We start from the raw sequence: 16,158 nt of genomic DNA on the forward strand, positions 1-16,158 counted from the left end.
TGTTCGTTAAACGAGGGGTCACTGTACATCACAATCAGAAAAACTTGTTAACAATGCTAACATGTAAAGTTATGGCAAAAAAAAGTGCAACAGCATCACAATTCCACACATGTGAAAGCCATAAACTCAATGCTTAATGGCTGAGACACAAGACAGCTTCAATACTGATTGGTTGTGGAGTGAAGTAGGTTCTTCTCACACTTACCCAAACCCAAGCCATTTTCTTGAATAGTGCATGTTAAGCTATTTACCTTAGTAGCGCAAGAAGGATAACTCATAAAATCATATAAAATTAAAAAATTACAGTACAGCACATATTTTTATTATTCTACAGGTATTTACCAAACTAAAAAATATATACAGTATCTATCAAATTTATGCTTTAAATCTACATTTAAAAGCAGTACTGGTATATGTAGTTTTATTCTCTGAAATTTTACTTTTGATTGTCAACATGTATAAAAGTTCAAGCACCAGCAGTTGCTTGTCCAATGCATAGAGCATGGGTGTCCCAAGTCTCATTTATTATTTATTATGAAGATATCTATATTTCCAGATATTTGCCAAAAGAATTTTAAGTAGTACTGTAGTGAACAAAAGTAGCCTTTTAAGTGGTGGTTTTTTAACCTTAAACAAAGGTGGTTGTAAACATATGATGAGTGCCCCCCAATGATAGTGGTCATCTTATTAGTAGTATAACAAAAAACTTTCTGCTCGAGTGATTTATTGAAACTTTTCCTTCCCCATGTTGGTCCCTCCTCGTGTCCTTCCTTCAACCAGAAACAGTTTTTGTTATCATGGAGGAAGTATCTGGCAATTCCAGTGATGAGTTGCAGAGAAAGACCCCTCATTGCATTGTGATGCCTTGACATCCTAGAAAAACAAGTAAAATATAATGGGAATCAGAGAATGAGGGTGAGTTTAAAGAACTGATAGATTCACTGAGTAAATTCTGAAATGATAGCTTCGGCAAGAGTGACACTGACAAACTATAGTCTATTACCACACTGTTTCACATGCTAATTCTTGCTTCCCCAAGTGTGGAAATTATCAGAGATCAATACAGAATAGCTATTTTCCCTTAAAATATCAGAATTAAATACTGTATAGGTAATAATTAAATAATTAGGAACTGTAGTGACTTTTCCAACGTCCATGCACCAGCCAAACTACTTCCTTGCTACAAACTAACCATAGACCTCAGTTGCAATCTTCAGGTGAAGAGACTATAGTCATCTGCATAAGAGAAGTGCTTAGAGATCAGGAGGAAAGCTAGGTACATATACACTGTACGTAGTTGTCATTTTTATCGAATCCATGACCATTGTTTTCTTACCCTTTTTTATTGTTGATTTGTGTACCAGGGATTATTCAAACATGATTTAGCTTCTATGCACTTCTGAAACATGTCAGCTAACTCCACGGGAGAACAAATTCCGAAATGTTGGCCAGTGGTCATTTTCACCATGCAGCCGGTGATAACTTTTGAATTAGATACACTAGAACCATGAATAAGAGATCATTTTCCACTAATTTTGAGGCGAGAAGTCTGATGGGGTGGTAAATTTTTAGTTAGGGCACCATCTTGACCTCCAAATCCAAGATGGCATCCGTCGCCAAGGTTAAAAATGGGAAACGAATAACTAAGGAACCAACCGATCTATATGCACGATTGAAGCTTCTTCTACCACTAGTTCCAGCGTGGCACCTTGATCCTTTATACAAAATAGTTTCACTCTGAAATTTTATAGATACAGGTGGGAAGATAATGGTCACCGATTTCATTAAAGCAGCACCACCATGTGAAAATAATTTGTGATCTCAGTATCAAGGTTATATACTGAATAAAATTAAACAAAGTTCCTTTTTTATGCTTCACTACAATACATTTTAAGCATCATTGTTCCTGTCACTGCTAAGGCCACTGCTGCCATTAGAACCACGGTCACTATCAGAACATCTCCATTGTCACTTTCACTGTGTCCAAGTCTTCATCCAACGGATTCAAGGGTAGGCGGTACTGATGTGGGGGCTGGGCGTAGTGGACAGGCAGGCACAGGCCATCTGACAAATGCCATCCATGTCCAATGGGTAAGGCATGGAATTTGAGGTTGGGTGTTTAAGCAGAAAACTGAGATAGTTTGTTTACTTTAAGTGGAGGTGAAGACTATCTGAGTCAGGTGCCACTTGGACGGTGTTCGTCTTCTTTTGTGTCCTTCACTGAGCTGCCCTTACTTCTCCCAGATTCGTGTTCTTGGCGTCACAATAGATGTATCGGATCACAAACTTCTCCAAGTCATCGAGGACTTCTTTTGGGGCTGGCAGCTCTGTGCCACATGATGCCAAGAGGTCACGTGCCTCCTTAGAACTTTGGACACGATCTGCCACCAGTTTCTTGCTGGTGCCATAGAAGCCAGAGTTATGATTGCAGACGGTGAGGACATGAAGTGGAACGATGCAGGTCGCCATTTCCTCATTGCATAGACTTTGAGAGGTGATGAATTGTATCTTCCTCTTCAGACATAATACTCCTGACATTTGCTGGGCAACATAAGCTGCCTGCACATAGTAATCGGTGTCTTCTGTGTCAAGAATGAAAGCTTATGTATAGCCCTCTGACCAGAAGACACTGTAGATGAAAAACAGTGCAGTGCCAGTCTCTGCATGGGAACACGTGAACTGTGGTGCAGGCTAGCCTATACTGAAGTTTTTCGCACTGGAGCCTATACAGTAGAAGATTTTGACAGCAGATGTGTCTGCAGTGCTCTGGAATCCAGCCTGCAGAAAGGCCTGCAAATGGAAATTATTTTCTGCTTTACCCAGAAAAAGGTGGAAGTCCTTGATTGCAAGCAACTATCTTCAGACTTCATGTAAATGTTACTGATTGATGCACTCTTCTGACATAGCATCCGCTCATTGTCTGTAATTGTTCATCTCTGATCGTATGGGTCATTCACACAAATGATCCGCTCTGCATTTTTATGCCTTGTCAAAACTGTGCGCACCACCTCCTTTCTATAATCTTTCCAGGTGTATTTGGTACCATCGTCCGTCTCTCGATCTTCGGTGGTTGGGGCAGCCAGACGCCAAATTAGGCCCATGTCAACGATCTATGTGTATGTATCAGGTTCTTGTATGGGTGTCATCGTGAGTTTCTCTTGCAACTTGCTTTTATACACCTTCCGCATCGTGCCATTGGTGTTGAAGATCGACAGACTCTTCTGTGACACAATGCTGCAACACCTGTTCAAGTTTGAGGGAACCACTCTCTTCAATTAGGGCAAGAATGGAATCCATGGCATTTGTTAACAATTCCTCTGTCTTCCCTTTCACATTATTGTTGTCGGCCTTTGTGACTTTGTTGGTAGTAAAGTTTTGGCGTCTGGTTTTCGGGACTCGGTCGTTCAGTGACTTCACCTTGGAATAAAAAAAAATTTCCATACCATTTACCTTTGCAGATTTCAATCAGCAGCGATCATTTCGGAAGCCGGAATGCCTGACTGCAGAGAACGAACTGTCTGATTGGTATGGCCAAATGGATCGCATTTGAATTCAGTGAGGCATGCACTGAGATCTGCATTAGCTTTTTCTTCTATCTTGATTTTACTCATCGCCGAATCGGCATGCTTCATATCAGCATTTTTGTTGGGATTGGCATGGTGATGCACGCTTGCCCTCACTCTGTTTACGTTCTTGATGTTGGGAGTGTTGGAAAGTAACGGTTTCTCATGATTGAGAATAACAAGCCAGTCCGACTCCAGCTTGGATCCCTTATTCATTGTTGATTCAAGCCACATGAAGGAGTATGGTTTCCCGGTCATGAACTGGGCAAACAGACCATTTTCCATATATTCAGCCTGTTCACCCTGAAGATTGTCGAGAACTGCACTGAAATCTGGAAGATACTGGCCATATTTGTCATTGTCATAGATTGTCATCCATGGCAGCATGAGTTTTAGTGATGATATGAACTCATGCCAGTTTTGAGTCCTGAGGGCATGAATGTCCTGAGTCAGAATCTCCACCATCTCCAAGAAAGATATTCAATACTGGGCTTGCAGGAATTTTCATAGTCTTTGAAGAGAGTATTGACAAGCTTCTTCAAGACCTCATTGGTTTTAATCTCAGCGTAGGGTTTCACAAGCTGTGCGATGGCCGCCATCTTGGATTTGGAGGTCAAGATGGAGATCTAACTAAAGATTTACCAGCCCATCAGATTTCTCACCTCAAATGACCCCTTATTTATAATTCTAGTGTATCTAGTTCAAAAGTTATCACCGGCCATGTGGTGAAAATGACTACTGGCCGCTATTTCAGAATTTGCGTTCACGCAAAGTTAGCTGACATTTTTCAAAGGAACACAGGAACCTAATCTTATTTGAATAGTCCCTGGTACACAAAATAAGAAAAAAAGAAAAAGTAGGAACACAATGGCCACAGATTCAATGATAATGACTACTAGTAGAAATGCTTCTCAACATGTTGCTTATGTACTGGCTAAGTGTGCATCAACATGTGCACGAGGTGTTTGTGGCGCCATTCCCATAAACCTGTTATTTATAATTACTGATAAAAACACGACTATCCGAGGTAACCTGTATTTGGGAAGTACATCAACAGGTGCAGACACCAATAGCATTGTCTTGACTCCAATCCACACAACTTTTAAGCCCAGCCCTATCAAGTCTTATTCTCTGTAATCAGCAAACAAAGTATGATTCTTTTCATCGCAATACAGGACAGTACTTCATTTTATTTCATTTCTCATCATATTAAATGGTTTGTTTTAATGAAATTTTTAATTAACCTGAAGTGTCACAGATGGGAGACATGGGTTGAGGGGCCAGGAGATACCTTCCGATACTGGTTATCCTTTTATTTTCAAGTAAATTTACATGTATTTTCTATTATTGAGAATGTATTATTATTTATGATGAATTGTACACCATAAGAGGCTGATCATGTGACAATATAATAATGAATCAATAATAAAACAGGTTCAAATCTGTCCCACGCAGAAATGCCTCAATCTCACCCATCCTCCCACCTGGTCACATACTGTACACAGTTTCATCCTTCCCATTGCTTGTTTCTCTCATTGGGTATACATGGAATCTGATTACAAGCAAAAGTTGTCCTTTTCATAAGAAAATTTTATATTTTTCCCATTCAAAAAAAAAAAGAAGAAAACTCCTTGTCAGAGAAATAGTCTACACAAATAGGGTTAATATTAATTGTTTTTAACATACAAATATGGAATTCAATATACAAAATGTTCTAATAAAAGTGAAAAGTTACCTCAATGTAATATAGAATAATATGTAAAAACTGAACATTCTCAAATTTTTAAGTAAATTTGATAGTGGTACAGTATATGGAAAAAGAATGTGGTTTTATCCTCAATGTAGTTACTGTTATAATAAATGATATTTCTTGAATTATATTTTTCATGTTTTAAGATACTGTAATAATTTCACCCTAATCTTTGAAAATTTGCAAATACCAGAGGTTAGGGAGTCAAGAATATGGAATCAGCATACATTTACTAAAATTGTGAATATATGCAAAATTTGTGAATACCAAGGGGCTACTGTATACTTGTCCTTTAACTTAAATTTTAATCCATGTGCCAGGGGCCTTAATGTACAGTTTACAGCACCTTATACCACCATTCTACTGGTTATTGGGATGCTTAAGAGGAACTGCAGACTAAGGCACTGAGGACACAGATTTCATGTTTCAGGCACATAGGGTAAAATTTTTCAACTGAAAATATTTATTCGCTGACTACTGTACTGTATATCACTCACTCATTCTTCTGTCACATAGGGCAGAGATCAGGATTTAAAGTTTCATAATTTATCCTAAAACCATGAAATAACTATATACATCACAAACACAGATTACTAAAAACTTTCTTCATGATGAGAAGAAAAGTTATCAGCATCTTAAGAGTCAGAGTTAGCTTTTCTTTAACAAACTTTCCAATATTCATGTCAAATGAATGTTAACAAAGAAGGGAATATCAAATTTCTTATCCTTATAACACAAGAAAAACCTTGCCTATTTAACATTAGGGAACTTCTACATACAGTAATACTATTTACATTTCATTAAAGGGTTACTTAATGTTCTATTCATAGTCTTCAAATAAGGCCAATTTTCTTTCAAACAGATTTATTTTATCATAAATTTTCAGCTGAAAAAAGCTCAGCAATACTGTATCATGTAAGGCAACATCATATTAAAAAGTTCAATGAAACCCAGATGCTGTATCAATGATCTCACAGATCAACATAAGACCACTGAATGTATATATCATATAAGACAATACCCTCTGTACTTAAATTCATGATAATCTCTTCATAAGCCATATTAGGATCCTGATGAAATCTCCTGTTTTATGTACTGTATATTTAACACTTTCTTTTATTCATTATGATTTGTTTAATATCCTAAGAGATCATAGGTTAATTAAGAAAGTGAAAGTTTGTGACCTTTCATTCATTCATTGGCCTGAGAGCTTCATGAACCACTGGAGTGGATAAGATTTTCAAACATATCGAGGAGGCGCCTCACTTCCTTACTGAGATTAGAATTTAGGAAAACAAGTCTTTTAGTATGACAAAAAACAATACAGGGGTAATAATAAGAAGCATTAACCAATATCAATAAACTATGCTATTTAATTATTATAGGGTACAGTATTTACAAATTTTAACCATTCACTTATACAGCGGAGTCACATTAATTTGAAAAAAAAAAAAAAAAAAAAATTTGCATTCTTAAATTCGCAGGTACTGTACCTCAATTACTACCTCCTTTTTAAAATTTTGCGGCCAAGTGCTGGCTGCCACATTGTTTATTTTCATAAGAAACAATAAAAGTTGTAGAAATGTCACTTCACTGTTCCAATGTGGCAAGTGAATTGTGGGCAGGACACTGCGACATCCTTAATATAGCATTATCAAATTTAACCATAATTCCTTCATTAATTTGGTTCATTTGGTAATGTACAGTTGTAGAAATGTGTTCCTACACCCCCTGTGGTAACCAGTGTCTCTAAGTGGCCAATCTATTATGACCTATAGCAAACCTATGCACCAATCACGTCCATTGTTACACAACCAATACTCATCCTTTCATAAATAGTGAAACTACTACTACTGCGACATTGTCGTTTGGAGACATGGATTAACCACAGGGGGTGTAGAAACACATTTCTGCAATTGTACCGGGTTAACAAGACATTATTGTAATACATTTTCAGACACAAAAAAATCCCATATTCAACCCAGATGAGTTATTGTTTGGTACTGTATTAAATTCTGTGTATGTTTTTACCCCACAATTCGCCTCTATTTCAAAGTACTGTACTGAAAATTTTGTAGCCCAAACAATGGACCCTATATTCATGTTGAATTGTATACTGTATCTGAATAAATACTATTATTATTATCACTGTACTATTATTCAAACTTGGATTAATGTAGCCTGATCTTCAAACTTTTTCCACTGTAGGAGCCTGATCTTAAAACCTCATTTAAAATTTTCAACATTACATTGGTAGTTGTGTAGTTTTGAAGCTGTACTGCACTTTTTTTTAAACGTTGGTCATCAATAAACTAGCAAGCACAGTATTCAATGAAAAAGTGGTGTCACTGCCAGTTCTGTTAGCAAATTGTGAATACCATGATGTTCTTGTATCATGCCTGTTTAAAAACTACAATAAAATGCACTGGTTAACTGCCTGCAATTTTTTTTTTATAGTAAATGGTGTAAACTGGTGTAACTACCACCATCACTATTACTGAAGAACTGAACGGAGAATATTCCTTTAAGTTGTAAATACAGTAGTCGGGATATATCGCTAATTTATATAAAAAAAAAATTATATCGCGGCTACCAAAATTATCGACATTTTCATACATATAGCGATAAATTTTTTTATTTCCCGAGGGAAATCAGGCAGGAAATAATTCAAATGTACCTCCATGGCAAACAAATGCATTATTTGCTCACCAGAGGTGCCACCGTGGCTGCTCACTCATGCATTCACGCTCGCCCGCTCAATCTTTCCGAGTGAGTGACAAGAAAGCAGCCGAGTCTGCTGCAGATTACGACTTCTAAAGTGAGTGTTAATGGGTTGCTAGTGACGGGAAAAGTGAAGTGAAGATAATGGAAAGTTTAATGGAAAAGATTTAATACTGTTACTAATATTTTGGGTTTGTTCGTTTATGATTGTTAAGTGCGGGTGGCAGTCTGTTTTCACGGGATGGCGCATCAGCTGCCGAGTCTGGTGCAGATTCCAATTTCTAAAGCGAGTGTAAATGGGTTGCTAGTGACATGAAAAGTGAGGTGAGGAAAATGGAAAGTTTAATGGAAAAGATATAATACTGTAACTAATATTTTTGGCGTTCGTTTATGTAGGTGTGGGATTGCCAAGTGAGGGTGGCAGTGTGGGGTCTATTGCCGAGTCTGGTGTTCCTTGATATTGATACCGACATTGAAATAGCCTGTTGTTCCCGAGTCTAGCATTCATTGGTGCTTTAGTTAGTAAGAAAATGAACTTGTTAAGTCAAGTTTAGTCACTTTTATTAGCCTCCAGAACCTAACCCAATTTTCCCCATTAATTATATGTAATTATATATTGTGATTTAGTATACAGTGAACATAACTATACAGGTTTAATACTTTAAGATATGTGACAAACCATACCGTTAGCCCAAGTTACCAGGCTAGCTAGGGACCCATATAATCGAGCTTAATTATTCAAATGCTGGCAAAAAATGTAAAAAAGTAACAGTTGTGGGAATTATCCTAGCAGGTATAATGCAGTTGAGTTAATCATCCTGAAAGGGTTGACAGTGATGACATAATCAGGCTTGAGCAAGCTGAAATGATAAAGGTGAGATGGCTGTGTAATGTGACATTGAAAGATATGAAACACTATTCAGAGCTAAGCAGGAGGCTGGGTAGTGAGAGGATTGGTGAAGTTTTGCATAGAAGTTGGCTGAAATAGTCTGGGCATATGGAGAGAATGGAGGAGACCAAATGGGTAAAGAGATGCATGAATTTGAATGTGGAGGAGAGGAGAGCCCGAGCTAGGTCAAAATGATGTAAGAAATGATCTCAGACACAAAAGCCTGATGAGAGAGGCTGCAAGAGACCACACAGCATGGAGAGCTGCCATCAGGTAATCATAACTAACCCACACAAGTATGGAAAATGGCCATAAGAAGGTGATGATGATAATGGGCATAAAGGACAGGTGGATTTATCATCATCATCACCGATTTACAGTCATACTTGCCTTGATTACCTGATAGCATGGTGTCCTAGTTGCCATGAGGCAAATTTGAAGTAAGTTTTATGGCTGGATGCTAACCCACTTTTACAGTGGGAATGGTGTATCATACGAGTACAGTATGTAGAACTAACAAGCACCCACTTAACTGGCAAGGCAGGATTAATAGCCCCTGAGGTAATGAAAGATTACCATCCTACCATAAAAAATTAAATAAAAAATGGTAGCTTCATCTGGGAACCATCAAGTGGTAATTTATGTTCTACCAGCAGGAGTCAGACACCCTCACTATTCCACTGATCACAATGCTTCCTTTTTGGGGACTGCAGTTGTATTAGGAATGAATAACTATGTTCGCAATTTCTTCTGAATCTATCAGTTATTTGGAAATTAGCCTCATGCAAATGTATCATAGGTCCTGAGACCTGGGATTTCAACCCCTTAGACTGGTGACTGTTCTTGAGTCATCAAAGATGAGCCTAGACTGAAAATAAGCTAAATATTATATTAACCCAATGAATAATGTATGGGCAAGTGCTATAACAAATCTGTGACAGAAAGATGGGCTGCCAGACAGACAGATACAATGAAAATAGTATGCAAGACATAAATATGAAGCAGAAGAACATTATCAAAAGGATACATTTGCTCTTGAAGCTTGTAGATAGGCTTCATCGACTTGCTCAGCTCCTCAGTTTTGGCCATCAGTTGGTACATTGACTGGAAAGATGTACATCCGTCAAAAGACTTGAATGAACAAGGCAATATAAATTTGAGATTTTATTGGATCATTTGTTGATAATAGTTTCTTCAAAAGGGGGCCTTAGTATTACACAGGAATGAGATACAGTAAAGTATATAGTAACAAATCTGAGGGAGAAAAAAGAGAAAAAGAAATCAATTATAGCATACAGTACTTCTCATTTAAAGGAGTATGCAACTATCTTGCCACTTAGTTTTCTAGTTACAAACTAATTCATTGGTTCAATCCCCATAGGAAGGTAGCTCATAAGATGCACTTTTATTTCCTTAAAATCAGCCTGCATCTTATCGGTTGAAGGTCAGTTTAAGGTTAAAAGTTCTGTTCAAAACATGAACCCCAGAGATGTCAAACACAATCCCCAAATTACCCGGAATTATTATACAAGCTTATACTATGCTCAGATAATGAGAAACTAATTACTGTATAGACTTAAAATTGGTATGATCATTAGCTTAAAAATATTACTGGGACATAATTCCTATAATTGTGGAACATTATCGTGTTTACCGCCCGGGCACCGCTTGTTTTGGTAAACTAAGGCCATCTACAGGTAGGTGAACCAACTACCATAATAGCTCGGGAGTACAGTACAGTAAAAGTCCAAAAATCCGGATGCCAGAAATCCGGACCACCCGAGAATCTGGGTTTTTCGAAAACTCACTTTTTTTTTAAAATTTAGCGGGCTTTTGTGTGTATGTGCACATGCGTGAGCGCCACAGCTGCACAGCAACAACAAGCGTCCACACGGTCGCCACTTTAAAACGAGCAATCAAACTGTGACAACGCATGTAATTTTGAGTCCTACTCTTTCCATTTACAGATTACTGTACAAGCCAATAATAATGGCTCCTAAAGTAGATAAACTTCGTTGTGTGAAGAGAAAGAAGAACACGTTGAAATTGAGTGACAAACTTGAAATAATTAAGAAACTAGAACGTGGTGTGAGCAATGCTGTTCTAATGGAAACATCGACAATGGGAAGTCTACAATTTATGATATAAAAAAGGCAAAGAATAAAATTCTAGAACTCGCAGCTTTTTCTTTAAAACTGCTCGTTTTGAAAAATGAGGCATGCTATATTTGCTAATGAATAAACTATCAAAATGTACCTGTTCATCTCTTCTTTGTTCCTCCTTAAATTTGAATTTTAAAAGTACTTCCTGAGAATCCGGAAAATCCGAAAATCCGGACTGACCCAATCCCCAAGCAGTCCGGATTTTTGGACTTCTACTGTACCAGTATTGCCTTTCCAACGTCAAAACAAAAAAATTTGCTATGATAAACAATAAAACTGATATACAGTATAGCATATAAAATACAATAGCACATATTTTATGTTAAAAAAAATAGCTCCTTCCACACTCAAACCATCCTCTGGGCGATCTTGACATAGTTCAGTTGAGCCAGGCAGTCACCCAGCTGACTCAGAGATGTGTGTGGCTGCTGCTGAGCTGCGCTATGTGCATGTTGTGACGTCACATCGAGGGAGGGAGAGTGTGGCTGGGTGGCGAGTCAACAACACAGTTACAACCCACTGCCTCCACACACGTTCACTTCACACACATACACATCCACTTTTCTTATTTGACACAGCAGCTTTATATTATATTTTCTTTACTTCTAAGCTACATCAGAATATTGGAATGACCTTTTCACAACTGAATTAACGTCAAGTGAATTAACGCTAAATGAGGGATACCTGTACTGTCTAAACCCACAAATTGTAATTCTCTTATTAAGATTTCACCCAAAAAAAGAAAGAAAAAGAAAAGATATTTTGGGGTACATCTTAACCGCTGAAGCATCTTATGGGCTGGGAAATATGATAGGTTAAAACATGACCCTGTCCATAAATTTTTTGTATTTTCCCATACATAAAAAACAATGTACAGTGCAGTAAATACTGTGATGTTAAACAATAAAAAGTAATGTAAAATATATAATTTTAAATGTAACTTTGTATACTGAATATATTAACGACAATATGTCATTAATAACTTAACTATATTATGGTGAGAATGGCATTATATCATGGAGATATGTAATGGTGTGTGGGAGTGCATGGGTGGTGGCGATCAGCTGAACGGCATGAGACAGGGATAGGAAGGCGAGCTTTTTTTCAACACAAATCTCATTTCCCATTCTCTCCTCCTGTGTGGTCCAGATCTCAGAGTGCCGTAGATTTGAAGAGTGCAAGATTTACTGCTCAACAAGGTGTGTGGGAAAATTTTTTGAAGGTTGTGGCATAAATGTGATTTACACAGTCATCAGCAATTTGTTTTCAGTTGCATTTCTGTTTCAACAGGTGGCTGGCACTGAGGATTCAATCAATAAAATTATGGTTTTTAATTAAGCCAAATGAAGGTCAAGGAGCACACAGCCAGTGTGATGGCACATCTCTTTACCTTTCAGCCTTTACTAGCAGCTCGTTTTAAGAGTTGTGAGTCTCATGGGAAGGTTTTTAACTAATCTTTCAGTTAGTTCCAGCTAATCAGTTTGAGGGAACTGGGATTTTCACCTATGAGACATGGGCTGGGCAGGTAATACGGGCAGTCTTCGCTTAACACTGAGGTTCTATTCCTGAAAACTGTGATGTTAATTAAAACAATGCTAATCGAAACCAGAAATCCTGCAGGAATTTTAGAGGTACTAAGGCTGATAATTTTGTACACAAACATTTAAAAATTTATAAAAATAACAATAAATATCTACAAAAATATATATGAAATACATCTGAGAGGCATGTGCAAAATCTCCACCTCACAGCTGTTATTCAACTACCAGCTGCCACAAGGTCCAATCATCGTTTCCTAGTTACCACCACCTTATACGTACTATACACCCATTTTTACCACCCTTATGACATTTAAACAATAAACATGTAATAACTGTAAGAATGCATTAGATAATCATTAAATTTGTGGTAATAATAAAGTGTTAGTAATGAATGATATTCAATTTTTAATTTTAGGTTTTGGCCAACATTGTAAAAACTAAACAAAATCAATTGAGTCAACTTTAAGCAAGGACCTCCTGAACCTGGGTTGACCAAGCTAGGTGTTAAGGTTATGAAATATGCTTTCTGTTTCAAAACAAATTAACAGTAAAACAGTTTGGATAATAATGGCAATATCATTCAAGCTTACCTTAATATTAGCATCAACTGCATCACAAGTTTTACACACAGCATCCCGGTAAGTCTCAACACAGTCAACAGTTAGAGCAGAGATCTGAAAGTTGGTTACCCAGAATTTAATGAGAAAATGTGTTTAAGGTTAAAGCATGAATCATACATTTGATAATTTCAACCATTTCTTGTGCTAAACCCTAAATGTATCAACTGAAAAATTATACATAGTTATCAAACTCACACTAAGGAGAGTGCCAGTAAGATTTTCAATAAGTGTGTCAACAGATGTAGCAATATGCCTAGCATGAGTCTCAATATCATTGATGATGGATGGGTCTATAGGTGGCACTTGGGGGGCAAGTGCAGTCCGTAATAAACTTGGGGTTGAACTCCTTGATCCAGGGAAAGATGCCACAGCTGAAATAGTAACACATGAAAAATATATATATAAATGGTAAAAGTTCATAGTCTGGTTAACACAAAAACCCTGGCTCAACCCTACACCTCAGAAGAGTTGGTGCAGTAAGATGTTATAAACTATGGTATGTTAAAGACTTGTGACAGTCATCTTAAAGTTTTAAAGTATAACTGGTATCTACTTACAGACAGACTTTATCCCATTCACAAGATAGTATTGCTATGAATAAAAAAAAAATATTTAAGAAAACTCTATTTACTGTATATCCATCCTGCATATAATGTTTCATTACCACTGAAGGTAATCAGAAATAAGGTTAAACTTATTAAACTGACAAGAGAAAATAAGGTAAGTCAGGGAAATTCTAAATGACTTTCCATTCCAGCACTAAAATTGTCAGTCTAAGATTTACACTAATGAGGTAAAATTGTCAACTGACAATCAAAGAATTTGCACTCTGTTTTTAACAAAGTGTGGGCTGATATCACTCTCAGGGTGCTGTGTAGGGATATGTATTCCTATGCCCCAGGCAGGAGAGATGTGGCAAGATGGTGGTATATGGGGTTATTGTGAGTTAGGATATGGGGCAGCAGGAACATCTGCTTAACTAACATCAGTGTGGGAATGATCTTGACTTGGGCCAGCTATTCACCCAATGTTTGGGTCACATCTATGATCATCAACATAAGAGCCAAAATTTTCTATGTTAATGTCATATTGTGTTGGCCTGATCATCAATTCACTATCATCACCATTACTTGTCTCATGCACACTTTTTGTTTATAATGTGGGAGAAGTGACACAGTTGTTATCTTCTTCATAGATTACCTCATCACTGTTATCTTCATCAGGTACAATTTTAAAGAACTCGGTGGGAAGTGTTTTAATTCCTTTCTCACATCCAACCAAGGCATATCTTATACAAAATGGTCAGATAATGCCATGATACTACATACAATGAATGGAAGAACCCAATTCCCAAACTTACTTTTTGAAACAGGACTGGAGAGTTTTATCTTGTTATGTAGATCATCTGCTACAAAGGATATGATGTCTCCTTGTCTTGTAACAATTCCAGCACCTTGAAGAGCTGACTCTGCTTGGTCTGGGCTACATCTCCCCACTTTTAGACTCCAAGGTCGTTTCTGATAAAATATTATGTTAGGATGAGAATTAATTGTGAAAAATTATAATCTTACATAGAAATTTTAAATGAAAAAGTCTTTACTGCAATTCTCAAGGAAATTCTTAAAATTCTAAAATTATCTTGATGACAGTCTGTAATGTCTAAGAAATAAAAGAGAGAATGATGTAAGCAATGCTCATGAAAATTGATATTACGGTCCTATAGTAGTGAGTTACAGTTGGCCCTTAACATACACGGGGGTTAAGTAACAGAGATAGCCGTGGATGTTAAAAATCCGCAGGCGTCACGGAAGTTTTTGGGAACGGATGTATATGCGATCAGATGTTGTTCGGTTGGACGTTAACCGGTGCATGACTGTATAAAGATTAATTCAATCAAATACATATTCAGTAATAAACAATAATGAATCTTTTGTACGTTTGTTAAAAAGATAAATGACGTGGTATCATTAAATTTGCACATACAGTATATGTTGGCGTTCCCAATCCATCTTTTTTTTTTCTTTGCCATTAGTGGTTAGCTCCTTCTATTGTTCCATTTATTAACATTAAATAACGTTACTTAAAATATATATACAGTCGGCCCTTAACATACGGGGGTTAAACTTACACGGATTTGCAAATACATGGATTGCCGCTGGAGGAATATTCAGATTCAGATTTGCCCCCGAGGGGGCTAGTTTATTGGGCACCCCCCTTACATCCTGTGCAAGGTGAAGCGCAGAAGCGTTTACAGCGCCCAACAGGGAAGTATGAAAAGTTCATACTTGCCTTTATGACTTGTACATTAAGGGCGTAAAAGCCTGAAGGGTCATAGGTTCTGTCAAGTTACATAAAGTGAGAGAATGATGAGTGTGTGGGGGGAAAGTTCCCGGTACATTTTATCTGTTTGTGGCAGAGAGTGGCAGGTCCCTAATAATGTCAAATGCCAGGCCTGTGACTAGGAGGAGGGATATCTGGTCTGGGAGGGAAGAGGTGTTGGTAACGGCTGGGGACCTATAGGAGGAGGTCATAGGGCAAGTGAGGATGTAGTGAGAGAGGGTGTGAGAGTCGGGTTGGCCACAAAGTTTACAAACAGTGCGGTGAGGCTCAGGGTTGCCAATGTACTCCCATAGGTACCTGTACCCTAGGCGCAGTCTCATGTATATAAGCTGTTGAGATCGAGTCAGGGATTGATATGCTTTGTAGTGGCGGTTGTCGTCACCGGTTACAGCGTCATAGTGGCATAGTGTGACGCTACCCCGTTGTTTCAGGTGTGTCCAATTTTCGTTGAATGCCTCTCGTTGTGTGGCGTGTATGCGAGATTTGAGATGATTCAGGGAGAGGGCGAGAGTGGCTTCAGTATCTTCTTCTTGTGTAGCTTCTTTGGTAAGCCGATCAACAGTGTCACAGGC

The 16,158-nt window shown here is 37.7% G+C and overlaps 1 protein-coding gene across 2 annotated transcripts in view; it reads right to left on the reverse strand.

The window, feature by feature from the left end:
* Nucleotides 1–306: 306 nt before the first annotated feature.
* The window catches only part of LOC121858307, a 35,897-nt gene continuing 20,045 nt past the window's right edge, over nt 307–16,158 (reverse strand). Inside the window, exons 4-8 of one of the 2 annotated variants that reach the window (XM_042354637.1) lie at nt 14,607–14,763; nt 13,442–13,617; nt 13,217–13,300; nt 9,951–10,027; nt 307–6,586 (exon numbers count right to left, since the gene is read on the reverse strand). In XM_042354637.1, the coding sequence (XP_042210571.1) occupies nt 6,526–6,586; nt 9,951–10,027; nt 13,217–13,300; nt 13,442–13,617; nt 14,607–14,763 (555 nt within the window). In that variant the 3' untranslated portion in view covers nt 307–6,525. Of the gene's footprint in view, nt 6,587–8,578; nt 10,028–13,216; nt 13,301–13,441; nt 13,618–14,606; nt 14,764–16,158 lie in introns of those variants that run through there. The other variant, XM_042354636.1, reaches the window with a different exon arrangement.

The sequence above is a fragment of the Homarus americanus genome, unplaced genomic scaffold, assembly GCF_018991925.1.
Source record: "Homarus americanus isolate GMGI-L3 unplaced genomic scaffold, GMGI_Hamer_2.0 scaffold57980, whole genome shotgun sequence".
In the NCBI taxonomy this organism is placed as follows: domain Eukaryota; kingdom Metazoa; phylum Arthropoda; class Malacostraca; order Decapoda; family Nephropidae; genus Homarus; species Homarus americanus.